This window comes from Pyxicephalus adspersus, chromosome 3, assembly GCF_032062135.1.
Source record: "Pyxicephalus adspersus chromosome 3, UCB_Pads_2.0, whole genome shotgun sequence".
Lineage (NCBI taxonomy): Eukaryota > Metazoa > Chordata > Amphibia > Anura > Pyxicephalidae > Pyxicephalus > Pyxicephalus adspersus.
The window spans coordinates 65,135,113-65,154,193 of record NC_092860.1 but is presented as its reverse complement, the minus strand read 5'-3'; the positions used below and the strand labels follow the sequence as shown (position 1 = coordinate 65,154,193).

The window sequence follows — 19,081 nt, the reverse complement described above, 5'->3', positions numbered from 1 at the left end:
TCCCCATATTCAACTCCACCCATGATGCCTCAACCTCATTGCTTCCTCCATCAACAATTTCTTCTTTCACATTCACTTTCAGATCCCTTCTCACATAGACAGACACCACCACCCTTTCGTTTGACTCTGTCTTTACGAAAGAGAGTATAACCAGGAATGTTGACAGGCCAGTCATGTGAAGAACAAAGCCAGGATTCAGCAACACCAACTAAGTCATAATGCTCTTCATTCAATAAAGCTTCCAAGTCCCCTATTTTGTTTGCCAGACTTCTTGCATTGGTGAACAGACCCTTGAAACCATTGCTGCATTTACCTGCACTGTTTGCCAAATCCTTTTGTTTTTCAGTACAAATAGTACTGCACAATCCAATGTGTGTGCTTAACATGGGTAGCTACTTATATTTATCCATAACCCTACCCCCAACTATCCCCAATCCACCTTCCACTAGTGGCTGACCCCTGTCTAACCTTCCTGCCACCCTATTTAACTGTCCCACTCCCTCTGTCCTAGTTTAAATATCCCTTAACCATTACCCTTAATATTTCCCCTAGCACAGAAGACCCCCTTCCATTTAGGTGCAAACCATCTCTGGCATATAGGTTGTACCCCAATGAAAAGTCAGCCCAGTGCTCGAAGAAAACAAACCCTTCTCTATTACACCAGGACTTAAGCCATGTGTTTAGCTGTCTAAGCTCCCTCTGCCTTTGCCTGTATTGTGCACGGCACAGGAAATATTCTAGAGAATATAACCTTGGAGGTCCTTTCCTTCAACTTGAAACCTAGTTCTTTAAACTCATTTTTAAGGATCCTCCATCTTCAGTCTATCCAGTCATTGGTTACAACATTGACCAAGACAGCTGGGTCATGCCCATCCCCTCCTAGTAATTTGTCCACTCAGTCCACCACATGCCGAACCCTGGTTCTATTCTAGTGGGTCATTATTCTGCCAAACCATACCAATTTTATAGACATGGCCAACTGCTTTATAGCATGGAGAAACATTAAGCATGATGCATATTTGGGTTTGTTTAATTTTAAAGTGTATTTTCCATTGTTCTAGTTTATTAAAGTATGTGGTAATTGATCTCTCTAACATACATACTAAAATTATAATTGCACGCTTACCTTGTAGCAAATATTCTGCTAAGCTCATCTAAAACATTGTTTAGTTTCACTTGCAACTCTTTGAGGATGTCACTAGTTTCTGGATCCAACTAAAAATACAGCAAATAAACAGAATGGGTTACAATAGCGTGACTGAATATAGAGCTATGCATTACATGATACATATGAAGCAAGTGGGGCAATGTATATGTAGTGTTTTGTGGCCCAGCATGTCAATCCCAGGATAAAGCATAGAATATAAAATATTATAAGGGTTATTAGGAAACCCACTTTACATTTATTAGGAAACCCACCAATACGTTTATAATAATATAACTATTATAATATATTATAACTATTATAACAGTTGTGTAATAAAATTAAATTTTCTTTTATTGTGAAAAAAACAATAACAAAAATGATGTGAATATTAAAATATGTATCAGGATATTCAATACATGACGCAAAAAAGAAAACATTGTACTTCCGAAGTGGTCTGACAACACACTACCATTAATGTTTTACTTATTAATTCTTTTGAAAGAATAGGCAGGTTTGTGGACCTACCCTAATATTATGGAATGCTCCCCTATCCAGACATTTAATTTGCTTTGTATTCCTGCCAATCTAACTACTATTTTTGATTCAACCTTTTTTCTTTCGGATAAAGTCAAATATTCTACAAGCCTTGCATTCTCATTCCTGCTTTTATTAGATGTGCTTCACTGACTTTTGATTTCCTCATGAGTATAATACTAAACCTTTTCATTGGTGGTCTAACCACTCTGTCAAGTATGCACATGATTTGTATTTTCTCACTGATGTCATTCTCTTACTTTAAAAAAAAATGGTCACTGCCCTTCCCTGATCTTTATTGATGTTCACAAATTCACCCTACCTTTTCTTTCTTTTGAGGGACAGTTCTGCCATGAAACAGTTTGAATCGTGTTGCCTGAACAACTTGACCTTTGTGAGTGTTATTCCTCTAATCTAATCTGCTATCTCTCATTTTGCCCCTCATACATTTTCTTATGTGATTAAATGAGGGGCTGAACTGGTGAAATCTCAAGACTGTTCAAAGTTGAGAAATTCAACTCACCAGTTCAAGAAAATGAAAAGAAAAGAAAGAAAACAGACTCCTATTTAGGTGGTATTTCTGTTTCTGCTGTTGCTCCTAAAAAGCATGTTGTTTATATCAATATGTCACTACTGTTCATTAGTGATGGTCGAATATCTCACTATTCGATTCGATGGCTATTCGATCGGATAGGTAAATTTTGTTCGGGTGATCGGTCGAATTCAAACACCATTAAAGTCAATGGGGGGAAAATTTGGGTTATTTTGCGGGACTGTGTAAAGCTTCTACAGCCTCCAAATACATTTAAAAAGATACATAATAAAAAAAGATACATAGTAATACATAATACTATTATGTACCCCTGTACTTTTTCCCCATGGTTGGACATCTGGGAGTCACCTTGTTAAAGGGGGCTTCCAAAATTCAGAGCGCTGAATTTGCGCCGTTGAAATTTTTTCGGGAAGGGTCGGGTCTATCCGAATTTGAACGTCCATATTTGGGTCAAATATAAGGACAACCTGGATTCGAACACCAACATTACTGTTCATATTTTCTCTACCACCAATATGTTGAAAAAATATTTGTGCATTTTGTTGTTCAAAGATTACACTTACCCAAAGTTTTTTTTTTATTCTAAGTACACATATCTATATCTGGGTAACTGCAGATAAAATGAGTAAATGACACAACAAGGTGTCTGGTGTACTCACTTCTTTTCCACCCATCGCTTCAAACATTTTCTCCAGCTGGACCCGGAGCTGCTGGATGTTATTCATTAAGATGCATGGCTACAGAAGCACAACAAGATAAAAGAAGTAACTTTTTATGTAAACCCCAAAATCTACTTTTCAGCATGTTTAACATCTTGTATGTATACCCGAAAAAAATGTTTTTCGTGTATAAGTTCCTAAACTTAAAATATTACAAGTAATAGTATTCCCTGCTACAGGCTGACAACATCTATCCATTGCAATTAGCAGCTGCATAGCCAGCCTGCCATGTGACTTTTTTGGCACAGTTGTTGAGCTGCCCACCAGGTGTATGAGAACAACTGTGGAACATACACTGCAGTACTGCTGTTAGATGCACAGTTGTTGCTTAGCACTGTTGGCCTAAAACAAGAAGTGTTCTTATGAGAATGATTTACAACACATTTACAAAACCTATTGGCTTAAAACAATTGTATATGGTAAGGCATGATGACAATCATTCTGAAAAAAATTGGTATAGGGTATATATATATATTATACTTGTAAATCATTGTGCAATGCAGATTGAGAAATGGATTGATTTGTTACATACAGTTAGGTCCATAAATATTTGGACAGAGACCTTTTTCTAATTTTGGTTCTGTACATTTTCACAAATATTGTTATATTGAAATATTTTTCTTATTTTTTATATACAGGGGAACAACAATTTTATTTAACATAAATAAATAAAAGAATAACTACTAATAGTAAATAGTAAAAATTAGAAACACTAATAAATATAATAAACACACCAATTAAGTTTTCATTTATACAACCATATTTGTTTCAACTAGTCTAAGGGTATCAATCATTTATATATTTCTTTCCCTTCCAACATTTAGTATCCATTATATAATTATTCATATGTGCAACAGCCAATAATAATAATAATATAATTATCAATCATAAGGCCAGACAAACAAGACAACCACTGACATGACACAAAAAGTTTTCTTAAGGGAGGGGAGTAAAATTATCTATTTGCAAAAGAAAAAAACTGTTATACCGAACAATTTCTATTTCAAGTGTTTGAGTTAGCAGAAAAATATTTCCTACATGGTTCCCAAGTCTGATCAAATTTGAATAATGTATTTTCAAGAATATGAGTCATTTTATCATTGATCATGATCCAGTCCAGGACCACCACATATGTTCCATCGTACGGTTGATACCACATCCCCGAAAACATAGGGGCGATGATGCAGGGTGACATTTAGAAGTTTTTCAGGAACCAAATACCATCTAAGAATAACTTTAAAATTTGCTTCTACTAAGGCGCTATTTAATGATACCTTAGTCAGGAAAAAGGCAATCTCATTCCACTCTGTTCTGGAAAGTGATATATTTAAATCCTTATTCCAGGATCGCATATATTTTAACTCACTTGAAGTCGACATCAGTACAGAGTAGATTATTGATATTTGACTCTTCATATCCAATAAAGATCTACATGATTTTTCAAAATTCGTAGGAAGCAAGAGATATGAAGCTGAAGGAATTTTGGAGCATATAAAAGATCTGAGCTGCCTATATCTTAAGTATTCAACCGTTGGAAGATCTCTTTTAGTTGTAAGGAATTCTAGACTTAACATTCCTTATCCAAAATATTCTCAATAGATTCAAAACCTTTACTAATCCACCAATGAAACTTTTTAGTATTTTGTCCAGGAGAGAAATCTTGATTGATCTATAGTGGAGCAAGGGGAGTATGTTTTGAAATTAATTTAGAATTTTGTTTATTTTTATCCCATTGTAATAGGGAATGCTTTAATGCCAAGCATGCTCTATAATGTCTATATTTTTTTGGATCCAGATTAATTAAGCTAAACTTCCCCTCCTAACAGCTGTTTTTTCTATCTCTATTCATTGTGGTTTTGACTTTTTCACCATTATACAAGACATTTGTGATAACTGAGCTGCTAAGTAATATTATTTAAAATAGGGCACCCCTTGGGACTTGGGGGCTATCATAGCCTGCCTTTGAATCCTTCCTCATTTACTGCTCCATATAAAGTTCATACCCTATTCTGAATATTAGATTAAGTTAGAGAGGGGACGTGAATAGGCAATGTAAGGAATAAATACAAGATAGGGGTAAGAATATTCATCTTAACCGCTGCTATACGCCCCATCCATGAGGGGGGAACAGCCCATCTACTTAGGTCCTCAAAAATTTTTCTGCAAAGGGGGACGTAGTTCGCTTTGTACAGTGAATCATATGTGGTATCAGTTGAATCCCCAAATACTGCAATGATTGGGTTTCCCAACAAAATTTTAAATTATTTTTAACCATTGAGATTTGATGTTCTGGAACATTTATGTTGAGAGCTTGAGATTTAGAACAGTTGAAATATAGGCACGATATTGCAGCAAATTTATTTAACAGTTTGAACAAATTAGGTATGGTAACATGCGGAGTTAATATATACATTAAGATGTTGTCTGCAAACAGAGCACATTTATGTTCCCTTTTGCCACACCAAATCCTTTTAATGTCCGGATGTTTCCCTAAAGCTATATATTAGTAATGGAGAAGGTGGGCAACCTTGACGTGTACCCCTTTTAATGGCAATATTATCGGAGAGAAAACCTCCCAATAATATGTTTGCAAATGGTTTATCATATAATGCCCCTAATAAAATGATCTGCAAATGGTTTATCATATAATGCCCTTAATAAAATGATCTGCAAATGGTTTATCATATAATGCCCTTATTAAAATGATCCCCAAAACCCATTACCGATAAGATCTTTAACATATATTGCCATGAAACACTATCAAAAGCTTTTTGTAGGTCTATAGCTAGTGGCATAGCTTCGTTCTTTTTGCCATCATCCCAGTTAGTATGTAATAGGAATATCAAATCTATAGTGCGTCTAGTTTGATCAGACGCCTGTCTGAGGGGTATAAACCCTATCTGGTCAGTGTGGATATATTCACCTTTAAAAGGGTTTAATCGAACCGATAGAACCTTTGTCAATAACTTTAAGTCACAGTTAATCAGTGTTATAGGTCTAAAATTAGTTATATCTGAAGTATCCTTTCCTGGCCTTGGGATTAAGCTTATAAAAGATCGATTGTCATCAGGGAGAAGAAAATTACCCTCTCACAAATAATTTAAATATTCCGCCAGGTGTGCAGTTAACTGTGTCTTAAAGGGTTTATAGTAAACATATGTTAATCCATCCAGACCAGGAGCACTACTTGATTTCATTGATTTTAACACTTTACTAATTTCCTCCATAGTTATGGCTTTATCCAGTAATTCCACATGTTTAGATTGAAGTTTTTAATTTAATTAAAGAACGCTTTCAAAGAGGCTTGTGTTGAACTTAACTGCTTACCATTAGAGGGTAGAGTAAAATTCTTCAAAAGCTAAAAGAATTCTCTCTGGGTTTTGAGTTTGTTTTAATTTTAGGAAGAACATCCTTTTTGGGTTTAGGGTTAAGTTTATTTACTAGTAACTTTCCAGGCTTATCCCCCCATGTATAAAACTTCAACTTCAATGATTTCTCAGCTTTCGTAGTCAATAACAAGTTTAACGCGAAATTTCAATTTGTGATCTATATTTAAGCTTCGGATTACTTTTATGTTGTCGGTATATTAGGTAATATTCCCTCATTTTAGTTTCTAGCACTTTATCTTGGGCTCTCTTATGTTGGGTTCCCAGCCTGATGAATTCCCCTTTAATATAAGCAATATGGGCCTCCCAATTATTAGCTGGGGATGTATCTCCCAACTCATTATTAAGAAATATTCTGAAATTGAACTTTCTATTTCTTCTTTCATTGCTCACTTCAAAAGCAGACTCTCATTTAATCTCCATCGACTTCGAATTTGTGTAGTTCTAAGACCACTCAATTTCAACAACACAGGATCGTGATCCGACCAAGGGACTGAGAGGATTTTAGCTTTACAGGCCATAGGTATCAATTTAGATTATAGAAAAATGTGATCAATTCTTGAGTATGAGATCATATTTATGTAATATATTTAATAGTTTATGACTCTTTTTAGGTGGATTTCAATATTTAGGAGTGCTAGTTTTATCCAATAACTGATCCAATGCTGAATTGGAGTTACCCAATAATATCAAAGAGCCTTCTGCAAAAGATTCTATTTTATGTAGTAACCGAATAAAAAAGGAAATTTTGTCCTCATTGGGGGCATAGTATGTTACCAACGTTATTTTTTGTCCTGCTACATCCCCTCTTACCAAAAGGTATCTTCCCCTGGGGTCCCGAATCACTTCCTTTGTTGAAAAATCGAGATGTCTAGCAAAACACAACATTACTCCATCCTTTTTCTTATCAGAATTCACATGATAACTTATAGGGAATCTTTTATGGAAAAGGCGTGTTAAGGAGTTAACAGAGAAACGCGTTTCCTGTAGTGCTAATACATCTATCTTAAGTGAATTATAGCAGTAAAATGCTTTTGACCTTTTAATACGGGAATTAAATCCTTGGACATTGTGGACGAAACCAAGGTGGATTGTTGTAATTTTTGTGTCTTTTCTAACAATCCCGCCATCTGTAGGGAAGTTTGAGTACAACAGTTGAAACCCTCAATTTAACTAAACACTTATTTAGGATACCTTAGGATAACCACAACACGAATAAAAACAAAAACACGCAACCATACAACAAAACATTTAAAATGCCATTTATCCTTTTTCAAAGTTTTCAGGGATCTTGGGCCATGTCTGACACTCAGCTACCACATTGTAGCCAAGTGCACATATACTGCCCCAAAACCCCACCTTTAGGACATACCTTTGTTCCAAACTCCTTTAGAGGAGTTAGTGGGAGTTGTATTACTCCCTTAACTCTTCCCACTTGCTTTAAATAGCGATAGGCTACCAAGTTAATAAGAAATCTTAGTCATTACAAAAAACTGCCAGTGCATCATGATTAATAAGCTTTTCATTCTTTGGGAGTATAAAAGTACCTATTGTTTTTAACCAGTATAAATTACCAAGCTAGTCTATCTTGCCAGATCATAAATAGCTTCCGATCGTAATCATATTATATAATTGACTAATAATCTAATTTATCCAGAGCTTTCTAATTGATCTATTACATTGTTAGATAGGGCAAACCTATTATAGCCCCTAATCCACCTCTTCTAGAGGGTCCCAATTTGGTCATTAGTCAAAGAGGAAAAAGAAAAAAAGATGAACAATAATATGACAATCCAATTAAAGTCAATTTCCTGTTAAGTAGATTTTCAGGCTTTTTTAGAACTCTGATTAATCTTTTGCCATAATGGGTATAATGCAATACGGTCTGCAGTCATTTCTTGATTCTGCCTAGACATCATGGAAGATAGCTCAAGCTCATGTAGCAGCTGTTTGCCTTCATCAAGTGTAGAAAAAGTAAAGGTCTTGCCTTGAAATTGAAAAATCAACCGAAGTGGATAGGCCCAGCAGTACTTTTTTATCTTATGAGAAATAAGAACGTGAAGTATTGGTTTCAAAGTCCTCTACTTTATTGTATAGTATAAGTTGAAAGATCAGAGTAAATTTGAATTGAAGCGCCCTCCATTATCATTGGTTCATTTCCTCTTAAAATTTTCAATACCCTTTCTTTAGTAGAGTAATAATGAAGTTTCACTATTATGTCTCTAGAAGGGCCTTCTGATTTAATTGGTACCAATGCTCTATAAACTCTTTCAATTTCAAGGTTTATTTCTGGTATATCAGGAAATATTTCTTTAATGAACTTAAAGAAATATATAAACCACAGTTGAAGTTTTTTTATCTGTAAAAAGTCTCTGGTAGTCCTCGGATACGAAGGTTAGATCGTCTAGAACGATTTTCCAGGTCATCTATTTTATGATGTAATTCCTCTATTTTATCTTCTAGTATTGATATATGTTTCACATTTTGCGATACTTTAATATTGGTATTATCCAGGTTCTGTTCAATAGCTTCTAATCTACTCCCAATCCATTGGAGATCTTGTTTTATCTCAGCGCTAATAACAGGTTTTCACAAATTCATTTTGTATAATAGTTGTTAAATGCTCTATCACTCTAGATTCACTTTCAGCTCACAGGTTTAAACCAGCAGGCAAACGGTTAATTTGAGATATTGCATTGTATTCATTTTCTGATAAATTAGGTACATTATCAGGTAAAATCTCACAAGTGTCATTAGGGGAGAGAGCTGGGTGTTTTTTGGAAAAGATTTTCTCTGTGAAATATTAATACCATGCTGTGTACTAGGGGTATCAGAGCCTTCCAATGTTGTCCCCGGGGAAGTTGACAGGGAAATACCCTTCCATTCCCGTTTCAATACCTTCTCTCCTACCTGGGTCTCTGATATGCTGACCTGACAGGATTACTTACGGTGATCGCGCTGCATGTATCCCAGGCCCACGTTCGGCCATCTAACTATGATCCGAGTGAGTCTGCGATCTGGAGGAGCGTTCCTTGTTTTTTTCAGCATTCCTACCTACCATGGTGCCGCTGTAATCTCAAAAAAATGTAACTAAAGCCTTTTTTTTTTTTTTTTTTACACAATCACTTAATTTCAGGGGCTCGAAATAATTAGACAATTAGTATGTGGGGTGCTAGTATGTGGAACATTTTGCTGTGAACAGACAACATGTGGTCAAAGGAGCTCTCCATGCAGGGGAAACAAGCCATCCTTAAGCTGCAAAAACAGAAAAACCCATCCGAGAAATTGCTACAATATTAGGAGTGGCAAATTCTACAGTTTGGTACATTATGAAAAAGAAACAAAGCACTGGGGAACTCAGCAACGCCAAAAGACCTGGACGTCCACAGAAGACAACAGTGGTGGATGATCGCAGAATCATTTCCATGGTGAAGAGAAACTCCTTCACAACAGCTAGTGAACAACATTCTCCAGGAAGCAGGCATATCAATATCCAAGTCTACCATAAGGAGAAGACTGCATTAAAGTAAATACAGAGGGTGCACTGCAAGGTGCAAGCCACTCATAAGCCTCAAGAATAGAAAGGCTAGATTGGACTTTGCTCAAAACCAGCACACTTCTTGAGGAAAATTCTTTGGACAGATGAACCTTTACCACAATAATGGCAAGAAAAAAGTATGGAGAAGGCATGGAACAGCTCATGATCCAAAGCATACCACATCATCTGTAAAACATAGTGTATGCAGAGTGATGGCTTGGGCGTGCATGGCTGCCAGTGGCACTGGGACACTAGTGTTTATCGATGATGTGACACAGGACAGAAGCAGCCAAAATAATTGTGAGGTGTTCAAAGACATACTGTCTGCTCAAATCCAGCTAAATGCAGTCAAATTGTTTGGGAGGTGCTTCATAATACAGATGAACAATGACCCAAAACATACAGCCAAAGCAACCCAGGAGTTTTTTTAAAGCAAAGAAGTGGAATATTCTTGAATTGCCAAGTCAATCACCTGATCTGAACCCAATTGAGCATGCATTTCACTTGTTGAAGACTAAACTTCGGACAGAAAGGCCCACAAACAAACAACTGAAAGCTGCTACAGTAAAGGCCTGCCAGAGCATTAAAAAGGAGGAAACCCAGCATCTGGTGATGTTCATGTGTTCAAGACTACAGGCTGTCATTGCAAAGGGTTTTTAACCAAGTATTAGAAATGAACATTTCATTTTAAGCTTTTTAATTTGTCCAATTACTTTTAAACCCCTGAAATACAGGGATTGTGTTAAAAAAGGCTTTAGTTCCTCACATTTTTATGCAATCTTTTTGTTCAACCCACTGAATTAAAGCTGATAGTTTTCAGTTCAACTGCATCTGTGTTGTTTCATTTAAAATTCATTGTGGTAATGTACAGAACCAAAATTAGAAAAAAAGTTGTCTCTGTCCAAATATTTATGGACCTAACAATATTACAAATACAATAGGGATAACAATAAATCCAGGACATAACTATATTTGAGATCAAGTTGTGAGTATTAGGAATGGCATTTATATTGTTGTATTCAATTATTCCACTGAAAGACATTTTCTCCTTATTCTCTCAACTTGTAAAAAAACAGCCTGTAATATACAGTAAACATTCTATTATCAGTTAGTCAATGTATTTCTTTTGTAAAATTACTAAACATTTAGAACAAAACATAAAATGCAACATTATTTTAAGGTCTCTATTTATAATTTATTTCGCCAATTTGTCCGAAATTTGCTGACAGATGGTTGGTTATATATGCCAGTGGTCCCCAACCTTTTGCAGCTCGTGGACCACTGAATCTACGGACTTCTGTGACCTGTGTCGCTTAAAGGGGAGGAAACTTCCCCCTGAGTGATGTCATAATGCCAGAACCTGCCCACTCTACCATCGCAGGCTCAGACCAGACACACAACCTGCCACCGCCCTGAGCCTGCGACCTGTATAGGAGACTTGGTCCGCGGCTCTGGCCAGTCCGCCCCCCCCAAGCGGGGTCTTTCTCCTGACCCCGCTGGGGGGGTGGCCCGGCCAGAACCGCGGACCACTGCTAATCTCCATGCTCTGGCAGCCCACCTGTCAGATGGACCGAAGGTTGGGGACCCAAAAACTACAACACTCCTTTTAATTCCTAATACAGCAACAACCTGTTCTGCCACCTGGTGGCCAATTGTTAAATGCGCATAGTTGTCGTAATAGGAAATAAACTAATATAATTGGCAGGGGAACAATTTTTAAATAGAGCCCTAAATGATACGGGTCCATTTATAATGCAGCATTTCTTTCATTCACCAAACATTCGCTGGTGCAGAATCAATCACTGCCAAAATATGAACCTAGAAAATTGACCAGGAAGGGAAAGAATCATATTTTTGCATTGCATTACCACTTTCTCTTCTTTCTTCTCTTTAGAGCAGTATGAAGCAAAGTCTTTGGAGATAATCTCTGCATACTGGAGAAGAACATTACTGATTGTCTAGAATGAGAGCAAGAGGAAGGAAAAAGAATGAAAAAGAGACAGATATAATGATATATAATATAATAGATAACAGAATACAAAATACAGGGCATGCTACTAAATTATGTAGATGCTTCAGAAATTTGGACTACTCAAAAGCCTTAATAAATTAAAAAAAAGACAAAACCCCTAAAGTGCTTTCAGTGTGCTGCCTTTTCTGACCTGTCTCAGTTTTCAAGGTTGGTGTTCTAGTTTTCTACAAGTATGTAGCACAGTTGTGCAGTTAATTACCCACAACTTGTCACGGTTAACTTGTGAAAGCTTGTGAACTACTAAAATCAAATTAAAGTTTTACATCCAGGTAATTATAAGTCTTTAGAATGCGTTCGGCAATAGAAGCCTACATATCCTCCTAAAACAACTTTCGCGTAGGAAACAATTCTGGAACAGAAATAAAGCATGAGCTCCTGTGCTTATACCTTGGCAAATCTTCGCATATAATGTCCCACTATTTGAGGGTCGGGGCATTCCAGCTTCTTGATGATCTCAAAGCTCTGGTTAAGCTGTGAGAACACGTCTACTACAGAGCAAGAAAACAGTGCATGTTCTGAGGTTTGCTGGAACTGCAAGAGAAAAATAGATGGACACGTTAATTACCAACAAAAAATATAACCTAAATTTTTGGTTGACAAGAAAATTATATACCCCCATTTACCCCTTATAGTTCTCTAATTCTCAGCTGGAAATAGACTTTTTTACATGCCATTTAGTTACACTTCCCTGCTACATTACTGTGCCAAACTGTATATAATTTTTTTGATACAGATAAGATACAGAACCTATATCTAAATCTGAGAAGTGTGTGTTTCATAATTTTGTATGAATACAGAACAATAATTTGCTAGTTTTTACAGACAACAATAATGATAACTGTATATTTATTTATATAATTTTTACCTGAAACATTACATTGACTATATTTAAATAATGATCATCACGTTTTGTGATTGATATTGGAACTATGGCCTCATATTAAAAAAAATGTCTCTGATTCCCTTTGCAAAATTCCACAAATATCCACTAACTTTGTAAGTGAAATCCACCGGCTGCTTCCTGTGACGACATGGCATTGATAAAGTGGCCACTCTCATGTAGTGTGTGTCTGCTTTGCATTACAGTATGCAAAAAAAAAAAAGTTGCAAGGTCGTCCACTGTTAGGCGTTTTTTAATTGGGCAAATCTGACTGTGCTGATTAGCCACCTTCCCAAATTTGGCTGTAGTTGATTGAGTGTGTGACACACAAATGTAAGTAGATTTTATCCTAGTCACAGAAGGTAAAAGAAGTTTCCTGATTACGCAATGTCAGCACACAATAGGGTAATCCCTTCACACTCCCACTCTCAGGACCTAACTAGATAAATTCAAGGCACTCCCAAGGTCTTCTATTTTTTTCAACCTATTCTCTTTGAAAAATAAGTTCCTCTGAGAATAGGCATCGCCATGTTGGCTAAATATATTTAAATTCAAGTCTGTATTCTATGATGTTTTAAATAAAAAACAAATTGTGCCTTGTTAAGGACAGTAGTCAACAATAAATGGTCTTTACATCAGAAATCCCTCTACTGTGGGCCAGTGGGTATTCCCTCTACTAGTGGACCTGTTGCATCCATGACAAACCAGAAACTGGGGTCAGTTTAGTTGACAATGGGCTTTGTTTTCCCTGGTGCTTTTGATTCACAGGTTCCTGAAGTGCTTTTTAGCAATCATTTTCAGCTGGCAACTTCATTTCAAAGTTCTTCTGTGCCTCCTCTCATAAGATCCTCTTTTGCATCCAAACAAAAAAAGCACTACCTGGTGTCCTAGATCTTGAAAGGCAAAGGTGGATGCACCTAGGCTGCTATGAATGGGTGGTGGAAACCCATATGAAGGCCAGGAAAACTATTAACAGTACCAACTATAATATAATAATAAAATAAATAATAATATAATAAAGTTTTGTAATGCTAGTAGAGATTCCATGATGTAATGGCTAGCACTCTAGGTTTTTAATCCAGCAATCAGACTTCAGAACTCCGTGGGACCTTCTTTTTTTGGATTTACTATCCCTTTATTATTCCTGGATCAAGCTTTGTGTTACTGCCAAAAAGCTTATTGAGATCCAGCAGCTAATAATGTGGCTCAATATCCATAGCATCATCATCGTTATCTAATACCTTAGGCTTCGCCAAGCACTATTGGAGCAGTGTTGCCACAAATGCAACTAACTCTGGAACTCCTTTAGGTGTAGGACTTGGGTTCAATACACTGAAATGTCAGGGTGGAGATGTCCCATCGTTCTTTGGTCACAGTTTCTCACTCAATACCTTCACTTGTTCAATTCCTTATGGGAATTGCAGGGAATTTATCCCCCAGGAAACTAGATCACTGGAAGGGGACCTATATCTTGTGCTCAATTTTGCTGGTATCATATGCATTCAGAACAGGGCCAAGATTTCACTAAGCCTGCTGTTGCTGAAGGCAGCCCTTATTGTGTCTGTCATTGTGGCCAGAAAAGTTTTAGAGATTATCTCGGGCACCTAGGAGGCTTTTACTACCTTTCTTTCCAGCCAGGAAAGTTATGTTGCCCATGCTTGGGCTCAGCCCGAATGTTATGCCATTTAATTTAATTGGAAGACTATGCTCCCCACTCACTCTTCAAGTAGATGGTCAACAGACCAGTAAACTTTACATAGCTGAATACCTTGGTACCTACTGTATATGTCATTCACCACCTTCTTTTTTTCCCTTGGGGGATACCAAAGAATAAGAAGGCCTCGCTAGGATCCCGGATCATCAAAACCATCTGCATGGTTAACCAGACAATGGTTAGAAATTCTTTTAGGGCTCACAGCTCATTTATATAGCATGTCCTCTTCCTGCACAGTGGTTATTCAACCTGCTCAAACATTGGGCCTGATTTATTAAAGACTGGAGAAAATACACTTTCATCAGTGAAGCTGGGTGATCCAACAAACCTGGAATGGATCTGGTCCAGATTTAAAAACATTTGCTAACAAATGACTTTTAGTAAGTCCATTCCAGGTTTGCTGCATCACCCACATTTACTGCTGAAAGTGTATCTTCCCCAGATCTGAGCACAGGAATATATACAGGGAAGGAGGGAGGGGTTAGTCAATCCATCTTGTGTTCTGTGTCAGAGAAAGAAGCAGGGAGAGAAGTGCATTGTGACAGGGACAGGTTAGGAGCCTTCTGTATATCTTGAAATATACAGATTGTGCAGTTTTTGACGCTACCTCTTGCTATCTAGCAAAAAAGGCAGGAACATTTCTGTCCTACTCTGAAAACATACATACAAATTCTGTATTTCCCAAAAAAAAAAAATACAGATATTTAATTCTTGCTATTTACTAAAGAAACTGTTTAGTACCGGTGCACTTTTACCCAAATAAGTAAAAGATGAGTGATAGATGCAGGGAAAGGCGTGGCGTTGGGCGACCTGCTGCATCTGGCAGGGGGCATACCCCCCGGGAGTCCTCTACTGTAGGACAGCAGCAGCAGCAAACTGTTGGAGGCAGCAGCACAAGTTGTCAAACAGGTCTGAGATGTGACTCCTCCATTGACTCCTTCTTCACCTCCAACTGTCATTGCTAGTACGTCTCAGGAGGTTGGTGCCAGCCAGACTTCCAGCTGCAAGGAAGTATTGGCTTCTGACCGCAGGTTTCGTGGCGTCAGACGATGTTTGTCACCACAAGATGTGTACTCCAGTGACCCCTTCAGCTCCCCTAGCTCCCAGTCCGTTCAGCCCACTCTACTGGAGTTTTGCGCAAGACATCAGGCCCAACCAACAAATAGGTCATCAAACTCAATTCACGTCTAGTCAAACTATTGGCCTTGCAGCTACTGCCGCACAGCATTGTGGACTCTGCTCCCTTCCATGACCTGATGGCCTGTGCCATGGGTCAGTGGAATATACCAAGCAGACATTACTTCTCCCGCACGGCTGTTCCCAGTTTACATGCACATGTAATCGGTAACCTCTCCTGAGCATTGGCATTCTCAGTGTCTAGTCAAATCCACGTCACCATGGACAGCTGGACAACCAGGCAAAGAGTGGGACGCTACCTGTCCTTCACCGCTTACTGGGTGGCCTTGCATAGATCAGTGGGCAGTAGTCTGCAAGAGGGATTACGGTACCTGGTACCCCCATCAAGGGGTGAGGTGGGAAAGCATGGTGCCCTCCCAGTTCTCTCCCTCCTCCTCCTTCATTCCCTCTACCGGCAAACCCTCTCTCTCCTCCTGAAAGGCAAGCAGCGGAGGACACTGTGGTTAATCCGGCACGACAACTACGACTCCCTCAAGCACGTGCGTTGTCACACAACCAGAGGACTCTTGTCCGCTTTGCACAGAGAGGTTGAGGACTGGCTGACGCCCTCCCGGCTTATAACAGTCAACGTAGTGTGCGACAACGGGGCCAACCTTGTGCGCATGGGCCTCATAACACATGTGCCCTGCTTTGCGCACGTACTGAACCTAGTGGTGCAGAAGTTCCTCCGCACGTACCCAGGACTGCAGGACTTACTGAGACAGGCTCGCGCCATCTGCAGCCATGTACAGCGATTCCCTACTGCCGCAGTGGCGCTTAGCAAGATCCAGCGGCTTCCACTGCATAGACTGATTTGTGACACTGTGACTAGATGGAACTCCACCCTGCACATGCTCCGGCGTCTGTGTGAGCAAAAGCTAGCCATCCGTCATTACTTGGTCAGCGTGGTGCATGGAGGCAGCGGGGCCCTTGGTACAGCCACACAACTGAGCTATTTTACCAGCTCCAGATGGAGACGCAGTGCAAGGTACTGGCCCCCTTTGAGCAGGCCACAAATGTTGTCGGGAGCGGTCAGGCTGGAACGATGTCATACCCATCATCTTTCTGTTTGATAATACCCTGTGTGGCCTGATGGAAGGTGACAATGGGAAAGGAGGAGAAGAAATGGGAGAGAAGGGTGAGGATGACATTACACTCCATAGCGCAGCCAGCATCAGGAGGAGCAAGAAGGGACACTGGCCAGCATCAGGAGTTTCAAGAGGAAGAGGAGGAGGATGAGGAAGATGATTATGATGATGAGGGAGACCATGTTGGGGCTTCTGGACAGGACCTGTCCAACCCGCATTTATGCTCACGCCCCAGGCATTGTGCGGGCGATGGAACAAAAGGAACTGCTGCAGCTTGAAGATGAGGAGGTGGGTGATGAGGAGGAAGATGTTTTGGCACCTACTGAGAGACAGGAGGAGGATGAGCCCAGGAAACCCCTCATTCATATGTGTGTCCACATGTTGCTACATTTGCAGCATCAAAAACCAGAATGATTACTGGCTGGCCACCCTTCTGGATCACCGCTACAAAGACAAAACCCAGCACAAGGAAAGAAAAGGTCACACTCCTGAGCAGAATACTTTGCGACCGCCTGTGTGAGGAGTTCCACACACCACATTCCACACAAGGAGCTCAGGCGGACACCGCCTCCACCGTATTGACGTGTTGATGACAGCAGTTATGAGGGGGATGCCTGTCCTGACAGTAGTGACGCCATTCATTTTTGGCGTAACAGGCTTGAAATCTGCTTACAGTTGGCACAGTATGCCATCAAGCTTCTTTCGTGCCCTGCATCCAGTGTTCTGTCCGAAAGAACCTTCAGTGCCGCTGGCAGATTGGTCACATACAACCGATCACAATTGTTGCTGGAAAATGTCCATCGCCTCACCTTTTTGAAAATAAACAAAAGGTGGGTTACTAACAACTATCATATTTGCACTGCAGATGTCACTGATTGACACAAGTACTCACTGGCCAACCAAAATGCCTCTGTGAACCAACACTGCTCCTTTGTGGAGTCGGTGGCTGCCTATCACAAACTGAGTCTAACCATCAGCTGAGCCTGCCTCATGCTTGCCATTGTGCCAGCTAGCAATATACTTTACATTTCTGCTGCTTCTGAGAGGCCGACAAATTGCAGATGAAAACCCCTAGTACTGCCACACTGATAGGTACCATTGCCTTTGCCTAATTTTTCAGCTAAGTATTGTAAGATTGAGGGTTGGCATTCATGCCATCCATTTCATGATGCAAACTAGCAATATGGTCTACCTTCCTACTGCTTCCTGCACCTCAAACCACAGCAACAGTGCTGGCGCACAAAACATCTTGGGGTCTGGCCCTTCACAAATTTCAGATATTTGTATTACACACTTTTGGGTGGCATTGACGATGGACTACACCCAACTCTAGATGCCAGTTACCAATGCGGTCCCCGCTCCATTTCAGGCCCCACCGCCTCCTCCTCCTCCTGCTGCTGCCGCCTATCGGTACTCCATTCACTAAAATTGTACACTTCTGGTTGGCATTGACGATACACTACACCCAGCTCTAGATGCCAGTTACCAATGCGGTCCCAGCTCTGTCCAAGGGCCCACCGCCTCCTCCTCCTGATGTTGCTGCTGCCGCCTGTCAGTACTCCATTCACTAAAATTGTGTTACACACTTCTGGGTGGGTGGCATTGTCAATGCATTACACCCAGCTCTAGAGGCCAGTTACCAATGTGGTCCACGCTCCGTCTCAGGGCCCTCTACCTCCTCCTGCTGTTGCTGCTGCTGCCTATCAGTACTCTGTTCACTAAAACTGTACACTTCTGGGTGGCATTGATGATGCACTACACCCAGCCCTAAATGAGAGTTACCAATGCTGTCCCGGCTTCTTCTCAGGGCCCACCTTCTCCTCCTCTCACTCCTGCTGTTGCTGATGCTGCCTGTCAGTACTCCATTCACTAAAACTGTACACTTCTTGGTGGCATTGACAATGCACTACACGCAGCTTTAAGCTGCGTACACACTTCCAATTTTTATCGTTGGCAAACGAACGACGAACGATCCTGCACGATATCTGCGAACGATCGTATGGCACCGATCCTGTACATACAGATAACGACACGATCGTTCAAAGATATTGTACACACGATAGATGCGATCGTTTGAACGATACAGGAAGTGACGTGCACCACAGGAAGTGAGCGAACGTTCGTTCATCGCGCATGCTCAGACCATGGACGATCACTGAACGACCGTACACACGATAGATGGTCAACAATCGTCGTCCAATCCAATCCGCCGGTCCGGTCGTTCATTTGCAAGGACTATCCTCGTTCGTCGGCGTCGTTGGTTACTTTTTTTACGAACAATTTTTGGCCAATCGGTCGTTCGTTCGTCGTTCAT

At 39.7% G+C, this 19,081-nt stretch overlaps 1 protein-coding gene across 1 annotated transcript in view; it reads right to left on the bottom strand.

Annotated features, from left to right (window-relative positions):
* The window catches only part of UNC13A (unc-13 homolog A), a 192,199-nt gene that overhangs the window by 61,074 nt on the left and 112,044 nt on the right, over nucleotides 1-19,081 (bottom strand). Inside the window, exons 30-33 of the mRNA XM_072404972.1 lie at nucleotides 12,297-12,440; nucleotides 11,746-11,835; nucleotides 2,894-2,971; nucleotides 1,127-1,215 (exon numbers count right to left, since the gene is read on the bottom strand). Of these exons, the coding sequence (XP_072261073.1) occupies nucleotides 1,127-1,215; nucleotides 2,894-2,971; nucleotides 11,746-11,835; nucleotides 12,297-12,440 (401 nt within the window). The remainder of the gene's footprint in view (nucleotides 1-1,126; nucleotides 1,216-2,893; nucleotides 2,972-11,745; nucleotides 11,836-12,296; nucleotides 12,441-19,081) is intronic.